Consider the following 26356-nt stretch of genomic DNA (forward strand, 5'->3'; position numbering starts at 1 on the left):
CCATTGCTTTATTGGCTGCCCTTTACAGTCTCTAACAGAGAATATTCCAAACTAAGAGTGTTATTTTCCTAAAATTAAACTGTTTCTATGAAAGGATTAGCCCTTCTTAGGGTCTCACTGTGTTCAGTATTTCAAGGTCCAAAGAATGCTGGGTAATGGCTTGCAAATCACCAGGTGGATTATGAGGTTAATTAAGTTTTAGTAGCCCAAACTAGGAAACTGAAGCCCTTTGATATGAAAACACGTGTTTTCTGAGCAGGATTTTGCATTGCATTGCTCCCTGCTCAGAGAGCTGCAGGGTGTTCTGGTGTGCCAGGGTGCTCCCTTTGCTCTGAGATCTCCAGGTGCTTTTTGGGGGGCAAACCAAGAGCTTTGCAGGAGAAGCATGTTCAGTGTGCAGAGATCGTGCAGCTACAGAGCAGGACAGTGTCCTAGAAGAGCCCTTTAATTACTGAGGAAGATACTCAGCCTGTAGTAGAAAGCAACTCAGAGGAGGGTTAAAAACAGTCTAACGAGGCACTGGGGTGCCTGGTGCTGTTCTTCACTGGAGAACCAGGGTTTAAAGTGCTCTGTTTGCCCCTGGTGTGGGACAGGGTTGTAAGAGACTCAGACTGGGGGTGCTGGGCTTGCTGGTGCTCTGGTGGCCTGTACTGCAGCCGGGTCTGCTTTCAGGAATTTCTGATTCCCTGGGTACTTTCAGCTGGCTCCTGTGTTAAGCTATGCCCCGTGTCACAAGAGCCTTTACCCCCAGGTAGGGAAATTATTCATGAGCACACTGTGTGTAAAGGGAGTTTTAAAAGTGCTCTGTAAATATACTTGGCTTCTTAATAAGATGTTAATATAGGAAGGCAAAAGCATGTGTTGTTTCCAAGAATAATAATTCCGTTATTTTCAGAACTCCAGGAACTGGGGATTAGGGGATTAGCCGTGCTCCGGCCACGTGCCGGCCGCTTCACTGGACAGGCTGCAGCTGGAGTGGGCAGCAGGGAGGGCATGAGGGTCCTGCTCCTCTCAGGGTCTGTGACCAGCAGCTGAGAGGGGATGGGGGACCCACAGCTCCTGCAGGTGACAGTGGGAGCCACGAGTGTCTCACAGGCTGTGCTGTGGAAAGGTGCTCTGGAGCCTCCTCTCTGCTCTTGGGAACTCCAGCTCTGCATCTGGGACAAAGTTGATCTTGATCAAGCACTGGCTTCCCTCGGGGCTGGGAATTGCTGGCACAAGTCAGCAGATTTTTGGGACGTGGAAGTGACGTGATGCTGGAGCGCCCTCGTCCATCTACGTGTTCCTGGGAAGGGACCAAGGTCTACACAGATCTTGGATTGTGTAATCTTTTGGCTTGGTTGAGGGAAGAAAGGGGTGATAAAAGATGGATTTAGGTAGCTTAGTTTTCCAAAACATTGGAGTTCTCTTCCCACATCTGCATATGGGGCCACATCTCAGTGTCTGCAGAAATTCTTATATTCCCTTCAAGTTTCCTACAGTAGCCACACTGTGTTTATGGACAAGGCAGGGAAGAGGCTTTCCCTGTTACTCTGCCACTCCCAAGCACAAACCCCACTGTCCAAGGGGGGGGCAGCTTCTTTCCTCACCCTCTGCATTACTGAGTGACCTTCATGGCCAGCAGCACTGGGCAGTCGGACTGGGACACTCAGCTGCTGCTTTTCATATGGAGCTGGGATTGGGCAGCAGCCTGTGCAGGCAGCTGGGATTGGGAACAGCTCAAGTGGAGATAGTGCTTCCAATCCTCCTCCTCTGCTCTGCAGCCCGCTGGGATTCCTTCATCAGAGGGGAAAGTTTATTTGTGCGGTGGGTGAACACAACCGAGGCGAAGCTGCTGGCAGTGGCTCTGTTGTCCTTGACTTAGCAAAAATACAGCTCTGCAAGTAGGATAAAACCCTCAGCAGCATTGCCTGCCAAATGTGAACAGCTCCAGTGAACCAGGAATGCCCACCCCACCACCCAGGAGGAGCAGCACTGCTGCCTCCCACGTGGAGGAACGCGGCCCCGTAGCATGTGCCGAGTTCCAGGAGCCTCATTGCCTCATCCCTCACCAGAGGAGGGGAGTGAAAGGTCAGATCACAAAACTGCAGCAGTGAGTGAGAAGTGTCACCCAGAAAAGTGCACAATAAATGGATTTAATTGTCCTTGGCGGGCCATGAGCTGGGAGAGCAGGAAAAATGTCACAGGAATATGGACCAAGAGGGAGTGTGCTGCTCCTGGAGCTTGGCCCCATCATGTCTGCTGTGCTCACCATTGCATCTGCCACAGATGCCCCTTTTGGGAAGTCCAAAATCCACAGGAAATTGATTTTGGGATGCCCAGTGCATTCCTGGTCCCTGCAGCAAACAGAGATTAACCTAGGGAAACAGCAGGCTGGACTTTGCCCGTCTGGAGAGGGCAAGGACATGGCCACTGTAATGAGAAGAAATTGCAGTAATTGATGGTGGAATTCCTCCACAGAAGTGGGAAGGAAATGCCATTACCTGTTCCCTCACACGGTGTTTTGTGATCCCACGGATCCCATAAATGTATCTGTGATGCTTGCAAAAGCTTTCCCCTTCCCCTGGAGGGCAGGATCTTGCTGCTGCCCCGACAGCTTCCCCTGGGCTGACATCTGAGAAGGGCAAACCCCGCGTGCTCTGGCAGTTGTACCAGTGTTTTGGAGTTGAACTTTTTATTCAGTTCAAAGATATTTTGATTCACAAATGAGCAGGTAAAAGAGAACATAAACCATTTTTTATGGCTTTTTTTTATTGTTCAAGCCTGGATTCCCATGGAGTGTGTGGAAAGCAGCTAATGCTGATTCAATGAGACAGCGTCAGAAAGGGAAATCTGTTCTCTGCATGTAGTGCCCTGGGCTCCTCTGGGGGATTTTATTTATTTTTTTATAATTGGGGAGAAGTGGTAGAAAAATGATGGTGGTGGAAGAATGGGGTGTCTGCAAATAATTTAGAGTACTGACATTAATGTGATTAAATGCAATTCAGGGCCGTGTTAGATTAGCCTGCGGTGTTGTTCACTAACAGAACAGACTTTCCTTCCCCTTCTCCTCTCTGTGTGTGCAGGCAAAACCAGGATAAATGTGGAGTTGAGGCCTTGGCTCAGGTTGGCTCACCTTGGCTGGGGGTGTGAGCCAAGCTCGGCAGCTCTCGTGCCTTCCCAGGCCGAGGACAGCCCCAGTCCACATCTGACAAAGCCAGGTCTCCTTTGCTCTTCAGATCCTGGGATTTGGGTGTGGGCTGACATCTGCACGATCCTCGTTCTCACCTGGTGCCTGCCCTGCTGCAGCACTGGCATCTCCTGTGTCCTCAGTTGCTCAGCTCTGCCTGATCCAGTTCCGAATGGCCCAGCTTGGCACGCAGCTGCTGGTCCCCTGGGCAGCAGCCAGGCTTTGGACATGCTCTGGGAATGTGTCTGCCCCAGAGCTTTTTTCTATTTTCATATAGAACTTGTCATTTTATAGTAGCCATTCGGGGGAAACTGCACTGACACATTCCAGTAGCGGTTTGCACCCAGGAATGATCTGTGAGGAGCCACCAGAGACCCCTGATAGGGTTTTACTGCATCTGCTCTTGTTGAAACACAGCAAGAACATGGCCTGACCACAGCTGGTGCAGGGATTTTCGTGCAGACTCAGGTGAGATCTGTGTAGCTCATGCCTGGGCTGTGTCAGGTTGGAGCAAGCTCTCCTCAGCTGGGCAGAAGCTTTGGGTGGCTGTTTCTGGATTTGGTCACTGCTGTCAGCCCCCAGGAACACGTGCCAGTGTCCCCAGACTGACTGTGCAGCACTAAATGAGCCCCTAAGAGTGGAGCTGGACCCTGGGGTAAGGGTCTCTGCCAAGCCCCTGAGTGGGAATCGCTTCATTCAATTAAATGAATTTTGTTTGACATCTCCCCAGTGGCTTCTGGCTGGTCCTTGAGAGGTTCCCAAGGACTGTGCTTTATCCACCATGGTTTGGGTTGTCTCTGCAAGAGAATGGTGAGAGCAGAGGCATGCAGAGATCTGGGGTTGAAGGAAGTTTGAGGATCTTGGGAAATGTGGCAGAGCTTTGCCAAAACTCCCCAGATAATAGGAATGGACTCCACGGGGAGCAGAGAGGTTGGAGTGGATTTTGAGGAGCAAAGTGGGTGGACCAGAACTGGCAATTTAGAGGATACTTAAGTTTGATTCATTAGTAGCTCCAGGCCCCATAAACATTAAAAAAAACATTAAAGTTGCAGTTAATTTTTTTTTTCCTCTCAATAAAATTGCCTGAACTTGACAACCATGACCGATTCCCTCCATTGCCATTGTCACGCTGCCAGTCTGCATGGGGAAGAAAATTAAAAATGAAGTGGCTCTGTGCTAATCTCAGATTTATTGTAGGGTTTTGTGTGTGAGCCCCTTTCCCCGTCGATGCTCTGTGAAGAGCTGGGGCTTCATCATCAGCCTGTGGCCAAACAGATCCTTTCCCCTGCTTTCCTCTCAAGTACTCCAGACTGCAGACTTTAAGGGAAGGCCCCAAACTCCACAAATGACAAGGCCAATTACAAACACAGATTTGTATGACCAAATGGGGTCCCCCTGCTCTGAGATCTGGGCGTGCCCAGCTGTGAGCTGGACACGTCTTTGTCTCCCACCTCCAGACTGCCAAAAGCAGAGCAATAGCAGTGACAGCAGAATCTTCAACAAGATGCAAATTGCCTCGACTGCACTGGGGGGAAAAAGAAAAAGAGCTTTGTGTGCACTTTGTATGCACAGAGAGCCTTCAGCTGTCTCTCTGCTTGGGATGTCTGCAGGAGCCTTTGGAGTCTGGGAACGCTGTGTTTGGGTTTTGCATCTGTTGCTTTCGACAGCAGACCCGTGCTGGCCCCGTCCTGCCCGTGGCTGCCCGTGCAGGGTGTGCTCGCAGCAGCGCTGGCGTCGGGGTCCATCCGCTGCCGGCCCAGCCACGCGTCCTGCACGGAACACTCGCTGCCTCGGGCCCTTCCTTAGCTGGAACGGGAGCGTGGACGGACGCCAGGCTCTGGGGAAGAAGCAGCATCTGAAAATTGGGTAGTTAAGTGCCTGCAGAGTGTCCTGCTGGAGGAAGAATCTGGCGGATTTCGGCAGCGCTGCCTCTGGCTCAGTCACTTTGGGGTCACCTCGGTAGCAGGAGAGGACGCTGCCTTCTGCCAGGTAACCTCTGACTGTTTTTTCTTCCTTTAATGAGCAACCTGGAGCCTCACGGGCTGTTTAACTACAGTGCAGGCACTGAGGCGTGACCAAAGCCAAACCTTTTTCCAAGAACTCGTGTCTCTGCAGGTATGTCGGCTGCAGCGGCGCCCTGCAGGGCTCCCAGTGGGGACACGGGTCACTGGCAGCTCCCTGCCCTCCCTCGGGGCGGCGTGGAGGGCAGGGACAGGGGTCAGGAGTGTCCCTTGTGGTGGTGTGTATTTGTGCCTCTCCGTGGAGGGGGCTCAGTTTGGCTCGGAGGAAGCTGAAGGCCAGGTTGGGGGATGAAGGTCCCTCTGCCTGCCTGGCAGCCAGTCTGTGCCAGCTGGGACCCAGGGTGGCACTCAGCCTGCCCGGTTCCAGGGGTCTGACTGGGCTGATGCTTCAGCTCTTTGGCAGAGCCAAAGTTGCTCTGCCCCAGGCTGAGCCCAGGCAGGGGCTGGTTCCTGACAGAGCACATGGTGAGATGTTGGGATGAAGGAGCTGTTGGGTGTCCCTCACTGCCCCAAAATGTGGGTGACAGTGAGGCCCTGGGCCTCCCTTGCAGAGCTGGGGCACCCAGGAGGAATGTGCAAGGTAAAAACACTTGTCACGAGGAATAAAATTGGAAATACGTCTTGGGAAAGTCTTTTTGATTCTAATTGGCATCTCTGAGGCTGCTGCTGGAGGTGCCTAGAGGACTGGGCTGATGGCAGAGCACATCCCAGAGCCCTGCTCTCCCCACTGAGCCCGTCCTCAGAGGACCTGGGGAGGGATTGGTGGGAGCTGGGGCTGTCCTGTGCCCTCAGAGGGCACTGGGAGGTGGCATCTGCCTGTGGCCAGCACCAAAGGGAACCTTTGGGTAAAACCAAAAAGCAGCAGTGGCCCGTGCAGAGCAGCTCTGCTCCTTGGCTCTTGCCTGAGGGCGTGTTGAGTGCAGACAGGTTTAAAGTCTGGCTCCTCTATGTGGCTGGCAAAGGTTAAAAGATCTCCAGTGTCTTTGTATTTAATTCTCTTTTAGTGGCAGATTATTGTTTTCCATGGGAGCTGAAATCCAGATGGGTTTGAAGGACATTTCTCCTGCACCAGGGGCTGGAATGATTTGTTCAGAGCTGCTATGCTTTGTCTATCCTTGTTAAGGACCCAGAGAATACAGACTGCCACCGAGGGAATTGAATGTGACACATAAAAATAAGGAGTGCAGGAGAAAGCTGTAGGCTTCACAGTGTTTAACTACCTTGTGTCCTTGCTACAGAGCAAACAATTTTCTTCTAATTTGAGATGCCAAAGGTGGGAGAACACCTTCTGCCCTGCCTTGGTGCCCTGTGGGAGAGCGAGAGCCACCAGCTCTGTGCTGCTTGTGTGGGATCACAGCCGTGCCAAAGGGGATTAGCACCAAAAAGGGCTCAACACTGGAAAGTGAGCATGAGTGAAAGTGTAAATAGGATCAGCAAGCTTGTTTAGTTTTTATACATGAAAATTACACATCACCATTGTCACAGCTCATTTGGCTGCTGAGTGTTCCCGCTGTCCCGGTGGCACGAAGGGAAGGGCTGGCTGTGAGCTCTGCCCTTGCCAGCATCTTTCCTGCACTACCCCAGCCTCAGCCCTGGCTCTCTGCAGGGGGATGGAGCCACAGAGTACCACGGTGGGCAGGTCAGGGGAGCAGAGCAGGCCCAGGCATTGGGAACTGCAGGTTTCAGGTACCTGAGGTATGCCATGCTGTGGGCACTTCAGTCCCTCCCTGTTCCTCCCCTTCTCAGGGCAGTAATACTTTGCTTTCCAAACATGTGAGAGAAATCCCATCATTTGCTCTGGCCCTCTTTGTCCATTTCAAAAAGCCCTTTCCAAGCCATCTCTCTCTGGGAGATGAATTCTGCGTTCCTGCCAGGTGAGGTGTCTGTCAGGGGAGTTAATCCCCATTAATCCCTTCCCTCCTCCCCGGAGCTGAGCACACAATCCCCTGCTGTTACAGGAATGCACATTAAATGTGGCTCTTTGGCTTAAAATTCATGAACAAGAAAAGGGAGGGGATGTTTCCATCTTTCTGGTGGGATGCTGCTGCCCACCAGCCGGAGGTCACTGCCCTGGCAGCAGCAGCTCCTTGTGTTAATCGCTGGGAGTTTGTTCCCAGTCCAAGAGAGTTGCAGCTTGTGCACCAAATGGGCAGCCTGGAGCGTTCAGCAACAACCTGCCTCTTGTTACTCACTGATTGTGTGCTCTTGAAGGGTGCAGAACAGTTCATGTGATGTGGTTCCATCCTCTCACAGCTCCTGGTGTGCAGTGTCACCTCTCAGGTGAGCCCCTGGTGTCCCTTGGCCTCGCTCACAGGCTGTGGGGTGCAGGGCAGATGGGTCTGGCCATGGTCTGGTGTGCACAGGGACTCTGGGGCAGTGGCAGTAGCTCTTCCCCCCACAATGGCCCCAACTGTCTGTGAACTGGCCTTTGGGAAAACACAGAATGAACCCCCCCACCCCCACCATGGGCTGCAGAACCATTTAGTCCCGACTTCTCTGTTGTTTAAACAACTCTTAGACAAATAAATGCCTTTGTGCCGTGGCTGTCAGCTCAGGCTCTGCTCTCCTGTCCCCTCCCAGCTCTCCAGGAATGAAGTGTGTGGGATCTGACCCGCCAAGGGAGGGGGAGGCAGAGGAGCCCTGTCAGGGGGTGTTGAGGTCTCTGCCTCCTGCCACCCACTGCTCATTTGCTGTTTGCTAAATGAGCAGTCTGGGCTGCAGGGCAGCTCTCCCTCGTGGCAGAGAGATCTCTGGGCATCTCTTACCTCTGCTGTTAATTCCCCGTTTCCCTGAACACTCCTCTGTGGTGGAGGGAAGAGCAGCTCCTGGGTGGAGAGCCATGTGCCATCCTGCTCTGCTTCACCACACCTGCCATGGAAGTGGCAGTGATGCTGCCTGGCAGGAGCAGAGCAGCTGCTGGCATGGCCGGGAGCAAGGACAGCTCTGGGGCAGCTCGCTGCACTTAAAGCAGGTAGCACTCAGCAAAGCACACGTGCTGAAATCCCACGAAAGCGTGGATGGGAAGGGGCAGGAAACCCTTGCTGCCCTTTATGGAGGGTGCCTGGCAATCTCACCTGCCCTCACCTTCCCTGCAGCCGGCCTTAATTGGGTTTCTCTTATAAAACCAGAATGTGGAACAGTGAAGCGCTGTCGGCGCACACCTGCTGGGGCTCTCTGGGGAGCAGAGGGAGGCAGGGCCAGGGAGGGGGGTCCAGGCTCGAGCTGGAGCCTTCAGTCTCACAGCAGCGTGGCTCTGCCAGGCGTGGGGAGACGTGTCCTGCTGAGCTCTGCCCAGGTAGGAGGGCGGGGAAGCAGGTTGTGACAGGGGCTTTTAAAGGGGGATGGAATCTGTGTGCTTCTGCTCTGCAGGGGGAAGGGGGCAGAAAATGGGTTTTAACAGCACAGAGTGGGGTGACTGGAGCATCTCTGGCCCTGCCTGGGGCCAGAGGAGACACCTGACCTTCCCCTGCTGCCAGGGAAAGCAGTGCGGGTTTCCCTGTGGCCGTGGAGGGAGGTTGAGCAGAACCCAGAGCCCTTGCTCGGGCATGGAGGGGGCTGGGGTTTGCCTGGGCACTGTTACAGGACGTTTAAAGCCTCTGTGTGTCGAATCCCACGGGAGGTGGCTGTAAGCCATGGCCATGCCCCGGGGCTAAAGGCTGGAAGCAGCTCCGGAGCAGGGAGGGGAGGGCAGTGCTCGTGTGCTGCAGCTCTGCTCGTGCCAGCCCTCTCTGTGCCCAAGGTCGGTACATGGGGCAGAGCTCCCAGCCTTGGAAGCCTTCTTTATCCTTCTCCTCTTCCTCCTCCTCCTCCTGCTGCCAGGATGTGCTGGAGGTCAAGTCAGGAAGGTGCTGTAGGTGTGTGACGTCCATTCACACACCTGTGTGGCCCCTGCTCCCATGTCTCTCCCTGCTGTCCCCACAGGGCTGTAATGTCATGGAGGACCAGGACCTTCGGGATATCGGGATCGGTGACCCGCAGCACCGCCGGAAGCTGCTCCAGGCCGCTCGCTCCCTCCCCAAGGTCAGCACCAGCCGAGGATGGATGGGCATTGCCAAGCATGGCTGTGAACACAGGGGAAACAAAAGCCAGACCCTGCATCTCCGGGGCTGTGGGAAGGGTTTGGGGAATAGCAGGGAGGAGGAGGAGGAGGAGGAGTATACTGCACTTCCAGGCTATGTGGATGGTGGTAGCTCCATGCTGGGACTGTTCCTCCTGCCAGTCTTGATCCCAGCATGTTTTTGTTTGTACAGTGCTTTTGTTACTGGCTAGTGAAGATGGTGATGGCCTGTAAACTGATTTTCATTGATCCCATATCCCTTGGGAGCTGAGCTCCTGCAGCTTTTAACACCTTTCTTGTGCTTTCACAGTTGAAACCCCTGGGCTGTGATGGGAATAGCCAGCCATCAGTTCCTGCATGGCTCGACTCCCTGGGGCTGCAGGATTACATCCAGTCCTTCCTCTCGAGTGGCTACAGCTCTATTGACACTGTGAAAAACCTCTGGGAGCTTGAGATAGTAAACGTGAGTGTCACCCCTCTCCTGCCAGGGCAGCAAGGTCCTGCCCTGTTCCCTGGGGCTGGGACTTGCTACAAATCTCTCAGAGTAGCTCTGTGCCCGTGGTGACCGTGATCTCTCCCTGCAGGTGCTGAAAGTGAACCTGCTGGGCCATCGGAAGAGGATCATCGCCTCGCTGGCAGACAGACCCTACGAGGAGCCACCAGCCAAGCCACCACGGTTCTCGCAGCTGAGAGTGAGTCCCTGCTCCTGGCTCCCTGCCTGCCTCGTGTGTCAGTGCTGGGAGAAATCTGGCCATGGCCAGTGGTGGCCATACAGCTGCTCGCCTCATCCTCTCCAGCTACCCAGGCAGCAAATATTTGTGCAGGGGCAGCCTTGCAGTGAGTGGGGCAAGATAATTCCAGCCCTTGCAGGTCAGCCTCTGGATGCTGACCTCATAGGAAAGGTCAGGCTGCCCTTTGGGATCAGGTGCCTGCACTGAAGGGGTGCAGGGTGCCACTCCCACCTCTGCCCTGCACAGAAGGGAGCTCTGAGCCGACTTTCTTACCCTTGTTTCCTGGTCAGAGATGTGGGAGCTTTCAGCAGGCAGGAGTGACCCAGCCCAGCTGGAGAGGGGCTGCAGCTGGGACTTGGTGTTTGATTGCACCCTTGGGATCCAGAGCCCTCTCCCTGGCCCGGCTGGGCTGCTGAGAGCTCCCGCTCTCGCTGCCAAATAACACTCGACAAGATGTGTGGATGTTGATTTTTGCTGCAGGAGTGGCAGCATTTGGATGTCAGGCCCTTATTACGGGGCTTGGCTGGGAGGGAAGCATCACATTCCCCGTTCTTCCTGAAAACTGGCGTTTGAGAGCTGAGTTTGGCAAAAGCTGCTGGGCTCAGAGCAACCCTGAGCTCAGGAATGGGGTAGCATGTCGTGCTGCCTCCTCCCAGAGATTGCTAATCAGCTTCCTGGAGCAGGAATTGGAGTGATTAGAGTTTACCCAACCTGAACATCTGGTCCTTGCCCTGCTGCAGAGCTCTGCCCTCTTGGATTCCCAAGGCTTTCCAACCCAAACAGCCTCAGCTGAGGCGAGTTGGGCTGCTGTGCCCTGCTTGCTGACACGGGATTTTTTAGGAACCGGGTTCAAGTGTGAGAACAGAGAGAGTTCACACTGCTGCTGCACTGGGAGGGTGCCCAGTACAGACCCACTGCTCAGTGCCCTGTGCCAGGCAGAGGAGCATGGGGGGACCAGCAGCCAGGAAAGGATCTGCACCGTGAGCCGGGCGAGACTGAAGTCACAGCGGGGGCTGAGGCAGGGAGAGGCTGCTCCGTGGGGCTCAGCTGATTGAGATGCTGCCCGGGGAGGCTGGCTGGGAGAATGGGCCATTTGCAGCATTTCCTGGCGCTGCAGCTGGTGAGCTCCAGCGCTGGCTGCGGCGCGGGAGGCGGGCGGACGTCAATGGCAAATCAAGCGAGTGGGTTGAATGGGACTAATGCGGCCACAGCTGTGCCGAGGCTCTGGCCGTGCCTGTGCGCCCAGGGCGCGCTCTGGCGGCGGCTCCCGGGGCTCCTCTGCTGGGGTGGCTGATCATCATCGCCCTCGGGTGCTTAGCTTAGTGTTTTAGGGAGCCCACCCCTCTGGAATCACCTTGCCCCCAGCCCAGCGTGTCCCCTGCTCTCCTGGGGTGAGCTCTCAGAGGCATGCTGGGCACAAAGGGCTGAGTACATGGCTGAAACCATCCTGGAGTAAATCAGGTGTCTCATGCAGAAGGTAAAGGGTGGGATTGGCACTGAGGCAGGAGCTGACCCCGTTAGTCCACTCAATGCACCCTGTGTTGGGCAATGTAGAGGGAGTGATGGGGGGCACAGCACAGCCCAAGCTGACTGGGTCCCTTTGCGGTGTCTGCTCCTTCCAGTGCCAGGATTTGATGTCGCAGACGTCGTCTCCCCTGAGCCAGAACGACTCCTGCACAGGCAGATCTGCTGATCTCCTGCTGCCCTCCGGGGACACTGCCAAGAGGCAACACGATCGTGGCACCGATCCTTACTCCAGAGCTGAGCGCTACAAAGCACAGGTTAGTGGGTGTTCTTGTGTGTCCTGGGGGCCCTCTGCACAGGCTCCCCCATCTCTGGAGCCAGGGAGAAGGGAGGATGATGCAGGGAGGGAGCTAGTCACACTCAGCTTCCCTCAGACATTAGAGTCAGCAGCTCCTTTATGCCTCAGTTTCACCTCAAAAATGGATGGCTCACACTTCCATCAGCACTGGCACCTTAACCCCATGTGCTACCTCCACTAAGCTCCTGGGGGGTTTGGCCATTGCCAATCTCAATCCCCTCAGCTCAAAGAGCCCCACTGAGAGCTGCTCCAACCCATCGTGGCTTCACATCCATGCTTCTTCCCATGCAGGAGGACCGTCGGGAGTCCAGGCTCACCCTGCGCCCCCCCAGCCTGGCAGCCCCATATGCCCCTGTTCAAAACTGGCAGCACCAGCCCGAGAAGCTCATCTTCGAGTCCTGCGGGTACGAGGCCAACGTAAGTGGCTTTGCTTTGTGGGGGTGGCGAGGATGAGGAGGCTCTGGGGCTCAGGCTGTTGAGCATGGGGTCTCAGGGCAGTGTCGTTGCCTTGGGATTGGCAGGATTTAACATCTCTCCCTCCTTCACGCAGTACTTGGGCTCCATGTTGATCAAAGACCTCCGAGGGACAGAGTCCACCCAGGACGCCTGTGCCAAGATGAGGGTACGGAGACCCTGGGGCCGGGGGCTTCACTTGCAGCCTGTGGGAGATGATGTGGGTTGGGGAGGGGGGACCTCAGTGGTTCCCCAAACCCTGTCCACCAACAGGCTGTGCCACTGTCTCTGGTGAACTGCCCCTTCTCAGCATTGTTCCCAGTTTTCACTGGGGAAGTGGTGGCAGGGTTCTCTTCTCTTCAGGTCCTTGTCTCTTCCCCTCTGCTTCCTCCAGGAGTTAACTTTCCTCCTCCTGGTCTCAGATCCCCAAAACTTCCTGTACAGGCTTGGGGGTCTCTGGAGGGGTGTGGGCTGGGGTGGGGGTGAAGAGGGAGCATCCATTCATAGTTGGTCACTTGAATGTTCTCATTTCTAAAGAAATCTACGGAGCACATGAAGAAGATCCCAACCATAATCCTGTCCATCACATACAAAGGGGTGAAGTTCATAGATGCCTCCAACAAGGTGAGCTGAAAATGCCTCAAAGTGGGTGTCTGGAGGGACACAGCCTGCAATCCCACTTGCCTGGGGGTTGCAGGTCACTTTTTGTGGCTCCAGAAGCCACAGCTGGTCCTGGGGAGCTTCTGGGGCTGGGGGAGAATACCAAGGTGGTGATGATCACCTGAGTGCCAAAGGCTTGGCAGACTGGCTTCTTGTGGACCATGCTGCCATTTATTCCTGCCATGGGAGGGAGCTGGGACTGGTCTGGCTGGGAGATTGCCCTTCCCTGTCCCCAGACACCCTCCACAGCCACTGTTTGCCGGGTGTATTTGCCATCCCCAGAAGGGTGACGGGTGCTTGTGGTTGACCCCGGCAGAATGTCATTGCTGAGCACGAGATCCGGAACATCTCCTGTGCTGCTCAGGACCCTGAGGATCTCTGCACATTTGCCTACATCACCAAGGACCTGCAGACCAGCCATCACTACTGCCATGTCTTCAGCACTGTGGATGTGGTGAGTGCATTGTCATGTCACATCTCCTGGTCCTTCACTGCCCATTTGTTTCATCCCTCAGCTTTATTGGCTAATCACAGACTGCTCCTTTCTGGGGTTCTTTCACCCATTTTTACCATAAAGTAGTCTTGGTTCCATGCCTGTCCTGTGGCATGGAATCTCTGTGGACAAAGAAACTATTTGTCTGGTTTCATTACTGCCCTTTCCAGCGCTGAATAAAGCAGGGCAGGAGCTTTCTCTCCTGGGGAATGTGCCGTGCACAAACCCCTAACATGCTCTCAATTATGTTGAGCATAATGGGCTGATTTAACAACTCAGAGAAGGTAGAAGTGTGATTTGCTTTTATACTTGGGCAGAATCAAAATTGCACAAGACTTTTGGGTTATTTTTCTTTATGCTGCTGAACTGCAGTGCTGGTGGGGCTTTACAGGTGGGCAGGGGGCCCTGGGGCAGGCAGCGTGGCCCCAGCTCCCCCACATCTGGAGCTCAGTGGCTTTGCCAGGGATACAGCAGGATGTGACCTGATGGGAAGGTCTGTGACCCCAGAGCAGCTTCTGAGCACAAGGGGGACTGTGTACAGGGTGATCTGACATCTTTGTGTTCTCTGTGTTCTCTCAAAGAACCTGACGTACGAGATCATCCTCACGTTGGGGCAGGCATTCGAGGTTGCCTACCAGCTCGCCCTACAAGCCCAGAGAGCAAAGCCTCTGGGTGCTGGAGCAGGAGAAATGATTGAAACAAAATCTTCCAAACCGGTGCCTAAACCACGAGCAGGCATGAGGAAATCCGCGGTACGTGGGTGTGGGCAGGGCTGGGCTGAGCTGGGGCTTCTTGTGGGCACCTGGGTGGTGGGGGGAGCCCAGATGTGGTCCAGGTGCTTGTCCTACTGCTGGCCCTGCAGGTCTGTGTCTGTGTCAGTTCTGCTTCTCCTGGTAGCAGAAGGGCAGGCAGAGGTGGAAATAGCTCAGGCGGGATGGGGATTTGGTGCCCTGCTGGGTCCAGCACAAGCTTCCACGTGCAAACCCTGCAGAGCTGCAGTGAAATACATAAGTGAGCTGCAGTATGGGATTCCCCATAACCAAAACCAGCCAAGACTGGAGCTGCTGAGGAGCAGGGACTGCTGCACAAGCCACTGTCTTCCTTTAATGTCTCCTTTTGTCTGTGTTCTGCTTGCTCCCCCCGCTCAGGTGCCGCTCCCTCCCGACACCCGCTGTTGTTACTGTCACACCTGTACAACACACCGCCCCTCCTACCTGCCGCTGCAGTCTGTTAGTCCTGGAGCGAAGGTCTTTACCCTTCTTCCTGCCATCTCCATTCCAAACCGACCCGGGCTGCCTCCCCACTTTCTATATTTCCTGCTGATTCCCTGTGTCCTGCCTCGCTGTTGTTCATCCCCATGCTCATTCTGGCCCACACCAGGGGTTCAGATGAACCCCGGGATCTGCTGCTCCCACCGGTCCCTGCTGATGCAGTGTGGCAGCTCTCAGCTAACCCCGCTGCTCCTGCTGGCGTGGTAACTTCCCCATGGCACCCTGATTTAGCAGGACAAGAGGAAAGAGCCGTGCTTGGTCAGGAGGGTGAATCACGTGGGAGCTCACCTGCCAGGAGCTGTCTCCCTCTGTGCCATTTCTGTAGCACTCCGCTTTTCATGCTTGTTTGAGATGAGAGAAGCTGTCGCTGATGGTGACAGGGACTCGCAGCCCAATGCAGGGAGTCATCTTGGGGTGCTGGGTTGAGACTGACGTGGCCAGACAAGTTTTAGCTGTGAAGGACTCAAATGCCTCTCCAGCAAGAGCTGCTTCCTTGCACACATGCACATTTTTGGGACGGGCAGTAGGCAGGCAGGCGCTCTGTGCTTTGAGTTCCCGCTCGTTCTGTCCCAGAAGCACGGGTGTCCTAAGATGCCCTTTCTCTCCTTATTTTCTAGCTGGATCCCCCTGAAGTGGACCAAGACTCCCAGTCTCATGCCAGTGTCTCCTGGGTCGTGGACCCCAAGCAGGACTCCAAGCGGACCCTCAGCACTAAGTATGAGACCACTATCTTCTAAAGCAAACGCCCGCGTCCGCCCCGTCTAACCGTGCCTTTGCGATCTGATCTGTCTGCTCTTCTAAACTCCCTCTTCCTCCAGCTGCTCGCCCTGAGCCCGCGTAGGCACCGCGTCCAAGGCAGCAGCACTTAGGAGACTGTAGACTTAAACGGCTTTTGTACCTGATCGCTGCTGAACACTGTGAATCTCCTTTCTCGGAAACAAGGGTAACGCGCTGTAGCTGCCCGCGAGGCGGGAGGAGCAGAGAGGGCAGGCTGGCAGTCGGAGATGTGGATCCAGGAAAGCCGCCCACCGTTTTCACGTCTTCCCCCCTCGCTCTGGCACTGTGAATCCCTGGGGCAATGTGATACTCTCCAGGCCTTTTTTTTCTATCTTACCTTGTCCTTGGACTGATGGAGACCTCTTGTCTCTATGGTGCACACACTCCCTCCTCCTAGATCCTCCTCTTCCCGACTGAGCCACGGCTGTGTACTGTTCAGTGAACTCACCTCTCCTTCCCTGCCAGTCGAACCGACACTAACCACTGTGATGCTCTCTGCAAATAACACACGGGCATTTCCATTTCCTCACGGCCTCCCTTGCCCGCAGTCTCCTTCCTCAAAGCCCACCCAGTGCAGAACTTGCTCTGGGTGGTGGAGGAGTGTTGGTTTGGCTGGGTGTGATCCTTCCCACTGTGAGCTCTGTCCCCTCAGACATGACAGGAGGTTTGGTTGCATGCATTTCAGTCCCTTGTAGGTTTTTCTTTCCCTCGTAGTCTTTGTGTTTACACTCACCAGACTTCTCACAGGAGCTAGGTGTAGTTCTCACGTGGCAGCCTGTGGCTAAGCTTCCAAAGGCACATGTTGTTGGCCCTGGGCTGAGGACGGGAGGTGGCAGCTGGGCACCACAAGCAGCATCAGCAGGGAGAGGTCAGGGAGCAGCCCTGGTTATTTGCCCCTAGTGTTAGGGCCCAGTAGCAGCTTGTCTGAGTTTTGCTGTGGCTTAGGAGCTGCTGCCTCAGATCTTCCATTTCCCCTCACCTGCAGTGAAATCTGATGTTTCAAAGCCCTTATTTAGCTCTTTCTCAGGAATGAGTTTGATCTCCCAAGTCATTTGCAACTTAATGGCAAACTGACCTCAGACTGAGGGCTCAGCCAGTGGGAAGCCAATGAGAGGACTAAAAGTGTTGTCTTAAAGCAAAAAAAAAAAAAACTAAGGAAAGCTCCATCTAGTGCATACATTTCATATGCCACAGAGTCCCCTGACACAGAGTCAGCACTGCCCAGGGCCTGCAGTGCCACCCTGCCAGCCCAGGCCTTGTGGACAGCAGAACATTGCTGTGCCTGAGGTGCTCTGGGAAGTTTGGTTTGCATTCCATCCGCACTTTTCCAAGCTCTAAGAGTGCCCTGAAGGTTTCTGTGTCCCTCTAAGAGAAACTCAGTCCCTGGTGTGGATGGCAGAGCAGTTTCTACGTGTAGGTGTTCTCCATGCAGCTGCCACACAGTTGCCCAGTGTCAGAGGCTCTGAGCTCTTCACCTCCCCCTGCTCTCAGCTGGGAAGGGCAGGTCCCTCCACACCCCCTAAATCCGGGTCAGGAGAGCATGTGCCTTTCTGAGGGTGACCAAACCCAGCAGGGATCACAGGCAGCCCTTGCCAAACCGCGCCGCTGCCGCTCTGTGTCCGTAGCCCTGACGGTTTTTGTGTCCCATCTCCGGGCCGTTCGCCTCGCCTTTCCCAGCACGTGTTTTTGTATGACTCGGAAATTCATTCCATTATCTTCCTTTCTGTTTGCCTCTGCGAAGCTGAGCTCCGGGCAGCCGTCTCCTACCACGGGATGTAGTAGCGGGGCAGAGACCTGGGACGCAGTGGCCTCCTGACATGAAGATCATCTCCCTCTGGCACAGGTGGCTGCCTCAGAGTGGGTGCGTGGCTGCTCGGTGAGGGCTCCAGAGCAGAGGGGGGAAGGGACCCAGCCTCCGCCAAGGAAAGCTGCTCATCTCCATTCCTAGCAAAGGAAAACTCCAGACTCAGAGGCCAAGAACGATGTCGCCTTTCCTAGTTTGAGACAAAACATCGTTCGACCCGTTTCTTTTTTAATGAAGTGACACAGAGCAAATCCAGTTCACGGTTTCAATGTAGTGCTGCAGCTTTTTGGTGAGGGGAAAAAAAAAACAGCCAACAGATTTTTATTTACTGAGAATCCCGCTGTCCGGCGAGGAGCACGATAGAAAGTCTTAGCAGGGGCGTGGTGTGCACATTTCTGATGGTACTTACTCTGCTTCAGCTCTGGGTGAACAGGAGAGAGCGCCGAATTCTTGGAGATCACTTCCTCCTGTGTGAGAACCTGGTAGGGTAAGTCTGCAGCCTGTTCTCCAAGCCACTCCACGCTTTTGTAGCAAATGGAAGTAACCTGAGGAAAAGAATCTGCAAAGGATCTTTCACCCCAGAGCAGCTGTGGCCAATATCCCCGATGGTACAAAGCTTCCTTATCCCCCGAACTGTCGTGTTGCAATACTTGACATTTCTGTGGCAAGGACCCTGTTTCTTCCCATTTCCGCACTGAATTCCTGGGGACGACTCCCTGCTCCAGCCTCTGTGCACCTGTCTTGTTTTTAAATGCAGTTATGCCCTGAAGGGTTTTTTTAAGTATATTCAATTGTGATTTAGCACTTTTTTGATACTAGCTCATTATTTAATTAGTGCAACCGTTTCAGAAGATGAACAAATAAGGAGTTAAATTTTGGGCATTACACTGAAACAGTCCATCCCCAAGGACAAACCACATCAGCCTGAGGGTGACTTGGCCCCATCCGAGCCCAGTGTCCCCAAAGACACCGCCTCAAAGGTGCTGTGTGCTCGCTTTTCTTCTGAATTACAGAGTGTTTCACAGTGGTTTGGGCTGTGACTGACGTGTTTTCAGACTGTTCCCCTCTGGGGAGAATGTTAAAATGGTTGTGATTGGAATTCTTCAGATGCAAAACGCAGCGCAGTGCGTCTGTCGTGATCTCGTCAGGCCCTGCCGGGCTGTGGGACCTGCTGCCGCACGGGAACGCTGTGCCCGAGTAATTCCTGTTTAACTCCAGTTGCTGCTGTATGCCAGGGTTTCCTTTAGTCTCTCTCACCAGTGAGGCTGGGAGGGAAGTGAACCATAATCCCAAGGGCACAGACCTGTAAAGGATTGGGAAGGGGGAGTGGAGATTTTGGGTTAAGTCAATGAATTTAGGAAACCTAACATTCCTTGTTATGCACATGTTGCAATTCATACTGGTGTAAGTGTAAATATTTGGTGTGTTGGCAACAAGTCTTTGGTGAGATTGCAAATTGAACCTCTGCTTGGGAGGAGGGATACCTTTCCTTTCTGACACGTGAGCTTTTTTGGAGGTTGGCTTGGAGGTAACGTGGTGATGAAGACTCCAATCTTCAGGCACTGGGCTCGGTGACCCTGGTGGTCCATTCCAGCCCCACGTGTAAACCTGTGGTTGTCTTTAGTGATCCATTCTTTAGCCAGATACTCCCTTTCTCACCTCACAGACAGAGCAGTTGTTTTGGCAGTTCAGTGTGGTGGGGTCTCTCGAGGGACTCGGTGCTGGAGACTGACCCTGGGCTGTGCCAGTCGTTGGCTCCTGGCCACCTTCACCCACCCACTGTGCAGTATTCAGGCTCTTCCTCCCTGCAGGGTTTTGTGCTATCTGGAGGAAACTGCCCCAAATTTCTGGTGCTGAACATGACATTGCATCCAACTGCATCTGCTGTATTACCTGCCCAGGAGGAGTTGAGGCTCCTCTGTTCCTCTCTTTAAAGACAGATTGTGTTTCACAGACTTTGGTTTGCGGGCTGAGCCCTCATTCACAGCTGGCAAACAGAGTTGCCAAGTTTTGTCTTTCTTTTTATAGGAGGGGATGATTTTTTTTTTCAAATTGAAGATGCTTTATCCTTTTTTTATTTTCTGTTTACAAAGGAAAAAAAAAAAAAAAACCAGCACTAACCTTAGCTGTTCAACTAACTTTAAACTTGCTTTGGGATTGTTCTTTTTAGAAGAAATTATGCAACTTTTCTGGGGTACATGCCTGTCCCCCCTCCCAGGGAGAAGACGCAGCACCTTCCAGGCTGTACCTGTAGTGAAGTCTGTACCTTCAGGAGGCTGCTGAGACACAGAGCAGATGCCAAAAAACCCCGAACAAGTCCCGTTCTGTGTGCAGCTGAGGTGGAGCCAATGCTTTAATGCTCCTTCCACCCACCTCAGAAGTTTCCAGCAGCAGCAGCAGCATTTCCCTGGCTCTGCTCAGATCCATGTTTCGGAGCCGGCACAGCGCTCACAACGCTGTCGTGTTGCAAAGGTCTCCCTTTTATATCTCCCATTGGTATTACCTTAATTTTTTTTTTTCCCAAAAGAAAAGTACCTGTGCTGTTCTCGCTAAGTCAACCCAGCTCAGACATTTTTCTTACCCACAGAAGAATAACCTGGGATTCCCTGACAGGGCAGAGACAAACGAGTTCAGTTTGCAATGTGGACATTTTTGCTCATTGTGATGTATGGCAGTGGGGCTGATTTGTAATACAAATGTTATTTAATCTGTCTGTATTTTGATACTTGAATTTCCTTTTATTTCCTGTATATACAATTGTTAATCTGTTCAAATTTGTCTGAATTTTAAACATCTTGTGGTACCAAACATAACCAATCTGTGCAAGAACATAGACTGACCTCACTACAACAAGGCGAGATTGTAAATATTCCTGGGCTTCCAGCAGTCGTTTTGTTGTTTTCATAATTGTACAACTTAGAACAGACCGAATTAATAAACAACCTTAGACACACGTGTGTGCTCTTGTGTGTGGCCCCAGTGTTGTGCCCAAGTCCTCCTGGGGGTCTGTGTCAAAGCAGGGCAGTTCTCATCCTGCAGGCACTGGCTGCGGGGGTTTGGGAGCTTTGGTTGAAGCTGCTTTTTCTGCAGTCAGTCATGATGACCCAAACATTGAATATTATTATTTCGAGTCTAATTTATGCGTAAAATCACATTCAAATGTTCTGTTAAAGACAGCACGAGGGTCTGCAGCCATTGTGGGTGTGTTCTACATGTGATGGTTAGAAAAGCTCGTTTTTACCCCCACTAAAGTACATCTGCAAGGACTGTGTCCCTGGGGGCTGTCATGTACTGGGGATAGCCACTGAAATCCCTTTTTGCAGCACGGCAGCGAGTGGTTCCTATGACACCAGTACCCATTTGGGCAGCCAGAGTTCAGAACATTTACCCAGCAAAGACCTGGGGCTTGCCAGGAACTAGGACATTTGAGTATGTAAAATTAGAGCAAGAAATGCAGACATTTAAATACAGGTTAAAGTTCAGATTTTCGTGTCAAGTAAAATCTGACTGATGTGAAATGCTAAATACACTGGGGATTGCTAAATTTATACCGTATGTTCCATTTCTAATAACAAGGCAAGTCAGGTTTTCAGGCTGACATCAAATACACTGAGCTGGTTTAATGGTTTGAAGCACCATGAGGTTTTATCCCTCACAGCCACAGCCCTGGCTGGGACTGACACCTCAGCAGAGGTTACAGGCCCCAGGCAGGATCTGTGAGTTTTTAACTGTGAGTTAAAAAGCCTGATCTGCACTGCAGTTCAGTGAGCTCCACAGCCCCTTGCCTTCCCCACCAAATAGTGACGGGGTTTTGAGGAAAAAAGACCGCTACTTTTTCTAGTTGAGAGGTTTAAACAGATCCTGATGTGCCAAGGGTCATCTCCTGCTGGCCTTGGTGGAGTTATTGGATGAATTTTTACAAGCTGGGGCAAGATCTGAGAAACTGGAGGAGAACGGATTCCACCCCTGCCTGGTACGTGGAGAATGGGATCAGAAATAATCCAGCTTGCAGTTGGGAGAAGTACCTTCCTGAGAATTCCCAAACTCTTGCCTGTTGTTGATCACACTTCCAAACCCGCACCCAAATTCCAGCAGCTCCTCCTGAATGGAACCAAGGCCCTTTGGGAAATCCTTTTGAGAATATTGTCCATCGAGGAAAATTAAAAGGCTGAGGAGGGAAATTAATCCACTGCTCTGTAGGGAGGAAAAGTATGAAAACAAAAAAATAATTGGTCAATCAACAGAAATCCCCTGTGAGAGAAGCTTCCTCAGGCAGCCAGGAGCAGATTAGGGGCAGCCCTATTACAGGAGGTTGCTGTAGGAAGCAGGAACACTCTGCAGGGATGCAGATAAACCAGCATCCAGCACAGGAACCCAGGTGACACTGTGTGGCACCTGAGGGCACTTCAGGATCAGGTGTACTCACCTTGCTTTCTCTTTGTCAAACATCCAATTTCTTTCATGCAGGAAAAAGCCACATCAGTGACTTGTGGTGTGGAAGGGACAAAGTCCAGCCAGATCCTTCTGCAGTAGGTGCAGGGACCATCACTTAAACAGTTCTTCAGCTGAGACGCCAACAGCTCAGAGAGCTCCTCTGCAGAGTCTGCTTTGTTCATGTCACAATCACAGCTTACACACCTGCAGCCTCTAAATCTTCCCATATTACTGACTCATACCTGACACTCATCAGATTTAAGAACTTAGTAAATAATGAAGCAATGATTAAATAAAACAGGCTCCAACTTTTTTTTTTTGCTTATTCCAGAAGCTATCTTATTTTCTTATTTTCTTCAGGCAGACCCAAACCCACCTCCATCCCCATTCTCATACATTTTTTGCTATGAGACAGAAAAAAGCCAAGCCTGAATATATGGATACATATTTATATTTATATTTATATTTATAGTTATATTTATATTTATATTTATATTTATATTTATATTTATATTTATATTTATATTTATATTTATATTTATATACACGCAGACCTGTGTGGGAGAAGCCGACCCCTGGCAGTCCAAAGTCGCTCTAAGGACAATTTCATGCACAGTGGTCACTGTGGAAATGTCACCAGTGACTGCCCATAGCTGGCTCCAGGAGAGAACTGGTGCAGGCCTGGCTGCAGAAAAGCAGGATAAAAGTAAGGGAAGGAACGCGAACCACAGCCTCGAGAGGAAAAGGCGGTTAAAAAAGCATTTACTGAGCAGCTTTTGAGTGAAAGCGTGCAGGTTTGTGTACGGACAAATCACTTCGCCAGCTGTGAGGGGACCGGCCTCCCTCTCGTGCCTGCGATCCCCGGCGCGGGGCTGACCCCTAGTGCCGGCCGGGAGCGGCGCCTCACTGAATTAACAGCGGGAACTGAGGGAATGAACACCGGGCACTGAGGGAACTGACACCGGGCACTGAGGGAATTGACACCGGGCACGGCCCTCGGCCGCTGTCCCGCCCCGGGGTCCCGCACCCACCACCCCAAAGCCGCCTTCGGGCCCGGCGGCCGGGACTCCCCACGACCGCGGGGCGCGGCGCCCCCCTGCTCCGCCAATGGGCCGCGCCAGGCGCCGTGTCGAGGCGGGGTGGCGGGGCGCTCCCATTACGGGCGGAGGGGGGCAGCGAAGGCCCCGGTGTGAGGCGTGTCCCGGCGCCGCGCTGAGGGGCGGCCGCGGCGGCGAGACCCGGCCCTGCCCTCGCATCCCGGGTCTGCCATCCCATCCCGGCCCTGCCCTCGCGTCCCGGCCCTGCCATCGCATCCCGGCCCTGCCCTCGCATCCCGGCCCTGCCATCCCGGGAGCTGCCGCGGGGCCCGGCTGCGGGAGCGGCCCGGAGCTGCCGGGGAGCGGCAGAGAGCGCTGCTGGCCGTGCAGCCGCCGCAGCATCCTTCCTCCTCCCTCATTCCTCTGAGTTTGTCCCTTTTCCTTTCCGGTGGGCCCAGAAAGGAGGGCTTGACTCCGGTCACCTGCTGTAACCTCTCCTGCACTTCTCTGGGATTGCGGCTAAACCTTCCGAAGGGCAAGCCCACAAACGCTGGGATGAGGCTCCTTGTGCGCCAATAAACAATTTGCCTTTTTTTCTCCCTCCCAGCATTTTTCCCCCCCTCTTAATTTATCTCCTCAGCATCCATGACAGCTGCCGGCGGGCAGCTGCAGCACTGAGGGATTACAGAGCCCTCAGGGCAGGGACAGGGGATGGGGATGGGGATGGGGATGGGGATGGGGATGGGGATGGGGATGGGGATGGGGATGGGGATGGGGCGGCTGCTCAGAGCCAGGGGGACAGCTTGTGAGTGGGAAAGCAACTGGGCATGAGAAAAAAAAACAGTAAAGCTCATCATGAGACCTGCCTGGCCCAAATCCTGCCCAGGAGTTTCCCTCAGTGCTCCTTGTGCATTTTTGTGCAGTGCCAGACCCAGCTCCTGCCCTTTTCTGATCCTTAGCTTCACACGAGGAAGCTGAGGATGGGGAAATAGCATTTATAGAGAGTAGAACAGCACAGCTCCTGAGGGGACTGCACTTTGCTCATTTCTGTTTCAGAGCAGGGCCCGTGGCTTCCAGCCTATAAATCCTGATCCCAGAGGAGGCAATTGTAAGTATTTAAATATATATGCATTTCCCCTGCATTAATTTACTTTCCCATGTGACTGGTGACATGAAGGATTGTAATAGAAGAATGCATTTTTAATGCATTTCCTGCAGATTTCTGCAAGGCAATCTAATTCCTGAGTGGGTTTAACTTGCCACAGAGGCAAAGGACCTCAGGAACACTAGTAATTGGGCTGGGTGGATTCTTTTCATCTACTGTTTTAATGTGCTCCATCCATCTCTCTGATTAGATTAATCTCATTTATTTTAGCCAAGCCAACTAGCTGAAATCCCAACAGAGGAAATTGGGATTTTGAGTCTTTCAGGGTGAGTGCTTGGAGTGTTAGGCAGCAAACTCCATAGGGATATTTCCAATTTGGCCTTTTAGCACGTCAGAAATTTGTAACCCTGGTGACCACATTGGAAAAGGACCATTTGGGCTGTGAATCTGCCTCATCCATGAGGGGCTGTGGAGAGCCCACGCAGGTCTCCTCTGCCCTGCTTGAAGCAAGTTCCCTAAAAAATTAAACCCAGCCTGCTGCAGAGGGCTCAGCCTTCCAAGAAGGCTCCCATTTTTTCTGGCAGGAGCAGAGAGAACTCCATGGCTGGACCTTCCTCACCTGTGGAATGGCCACGCTTTTGCAGCCCCACCGTCATGACCGTGCTGGGCGCGGCGAGGGGGAGAGCCTGCCAGTGCAAACAGAAATACCTTCCTCGTGGAAGGGGAAATGGATTTTTTGTTTAAAAGATGGCCATGTTTTTCCAAGCCTGATGAATATGAAAGTCCCCATTTAAAGGAGTCGAACCGGCAGAGAAACTGGTCACTGTTTGCACGCCCACGCACCGACAGAGGAGGTGAAAGCAAACTTCCTGGTGTATCCCGATCCAAATCACCTGGGAGTGAGGCACAGTGCCCCGAGCTGTGAGCTGCTGCGCTGAGCAGCCGCAGAAAGCTCTCTGTGAAACAGCAAACCCCATCCCAACAGGAGAGGCAGAGCCCCGGTGGTGTCACAGCCCTCATTTCCAAAACGGGAGGCAATTTGGAGCCTAGCATCTGTATCTGTGGCTGTTGGAAATTGGCCTCACAGGGGGAAGGCAATGAGAGTGGAGGGCAGAAAGTGTTAGCAGGTGTTTTGGGAGGGTGTGGAGGGGAGAGCAGGGGAAGACTGGAGTTTTCCTCTGCCCAGTCCGCCAGGAAAGCTATTTTTGCAGGAGCTCCTGGGCGCCAGACAAGGTTTGGATTGTTCCCGTGCTGGATGCTGGTGCAAATACGTGGGCAGACAGCTGGATCCTGAGGAGCTCCCAGTGTCCCTGCAAGCGTGTGAAGGGGTATTTTACACCTCATCCAGGTGAGAGGATGTCTTGGCGTTGGGTTTGCCGTAGTGCCTGATTTTGGTTGGAAGTGAGTGCCTGCTGGCATGGACGTGCAAGGTGTGTATGTGCCCATAACACACCACATGCTTCACCAGCAGCTGTGGTATCTGTCAGTTCCTACTCCTCAATTGGTGCATGACCTCTCCTGTGAGACATCCCATCTGCTTGAGCTGGCTGTTGCCACCTCAGTCACAGTGGACGTGTGTGAGCTATGGGGAGCAGCCACTTGGAGCAAACCACCCCTTGTCCTGTCCAGGCTCCTGTGGGCAGTGCCCGGTCTCGGGGTGTTCCAGACCAATCTGTCATCTGTGTGTTTAGGGGATGGGTTGGTGCTGGGTAAACTGAGGCTTGGAGGGGTTTGGTTCATGGTCACATGGGCAGCCTGGCCACAGCCCAAGCATTGTGACTGGGAGTTGTGCATGGAGCTGGGGAGATGCTTCTCGTGCCATCTCACCCCATTGGACACCCCCACACCCAAAATTGGGTTTGGGCTCTCTGTGCAAAGCACTGTGTTGCTGCTGGTGCCGCTGGCTCTGGATAATCTTTGTATTTGCTGACTTGACTAAATTGTGGCTTGGTGGAGAGCTCGGCCCTGGGGAAGCTGAAGGTACAGGGAGGCCCAAACCACACACAGCGCTTGGGGAGGAATTGTGATTAAAAAAAAAAAAAGTTCAAAGGTGTTTTTGGCTTAATGCGGTTTATCTAGATTGCTTTATGTTCGTTAATCTGTATTAACACAAATTCTCTTGGAATGGCTGGCTGGGGAAGGGTTTGCTCAGCTATTCTGACAAGGACAGACTTTTCCAAAAGTAAAAAGTTTGAGCTGGGAAAAAAAAAAAGCCAGCTCCTGTCTGGCATGAGTACACGGAAGCCTTGTGAGCAGAGCAAGGCTGTTTCACCCCTTCTGCCCACATCCAAGTGTCCCTGGCACCCGCAGACACTAATGACTGATCAACTTCCCCCCCTACCATGGAGGATTAAATCCCCCTGTTCTTCCTGGGGTAATGTGAACCCCTTTTCCAGCTGGCGTGCCAGAGTGGATGGCACAATTAGTTAGTGAACTTCAAGGTAAATTGGAGGTCAAGCCCAGATTTGAAGGTGGTGGTGGGTGTGAGCGTGACCCAGGGAGCCATGTGATGTGGGCGACGT

The 26356-nt window shown here is 53.2% G+C and overlaps 1 protein-coding gene across 5 annotated transcripts in view; it reads left to right on the plus strand.

Annotated features, from left to right (window-relative positions):
• ANKS1A (ankyrin repeat and sterile alpha motif domain containing 1A) overlaps positions 1–20211 on the plus strand; it is a 73015-nt gene extending 52804 nt beyond the window's left edge. For 3 of the 5 annotated variants that reach the window (XM_053964066.1, XM_053964069.1, XM_053964070.1), the window contains 10 exons: positions 9112–9210; positions 9558–9710; positions 9832–9939; positions 11601–11759; positions 12092–12217; positions 12351–12422; positions 12791–12877; positions 13230–13367; positions 13988–14158; positions 15295–20211. In XM_053964066.1, coding sequence (XP_053820041.1) covers positions 9112–9210; positions 9558–9710; positions 9832–9939; positions 11601–11759; positions 12092–12217; positions 12351–12422; positions 12791–12877; positions 13230–13367; positions 13988–14158; positions 15295–15414 — 1233 coding nt within the window. In that variant the 3' untranslated portion in view covers positions 15415–20211. The remainder of the gene's footprint in view (positions 1–9111; positions 9211–9557; positions 9711–9831; positions 9940–11600; positions 11760–12091; positions 12218–12350; positions 12423–12790; positions 12878–13229; positions 13368–13987; positions 14159–15294) is intronic. The other 2 variants (XM_053964067.1, XM_053964068.1) reach the window with 2 other exon arrangements.
• Positions 20212–26356: the final 6145 nt, after the last annotated feature.

This window comes from Vidua chalybeata, chromosome 24 (assembly GCF_026979565.1).
Source record: "Vidua chalybeata isolate OUT-0048 chromosome 24, bVidCha1 merged haplotype, whole genome shotgun sequence".
NCBI lineage: Eukaryota > Metazoa > Chordata > Aves > Passeriformes > Viduidae > Vidua > Vidua chalybeata.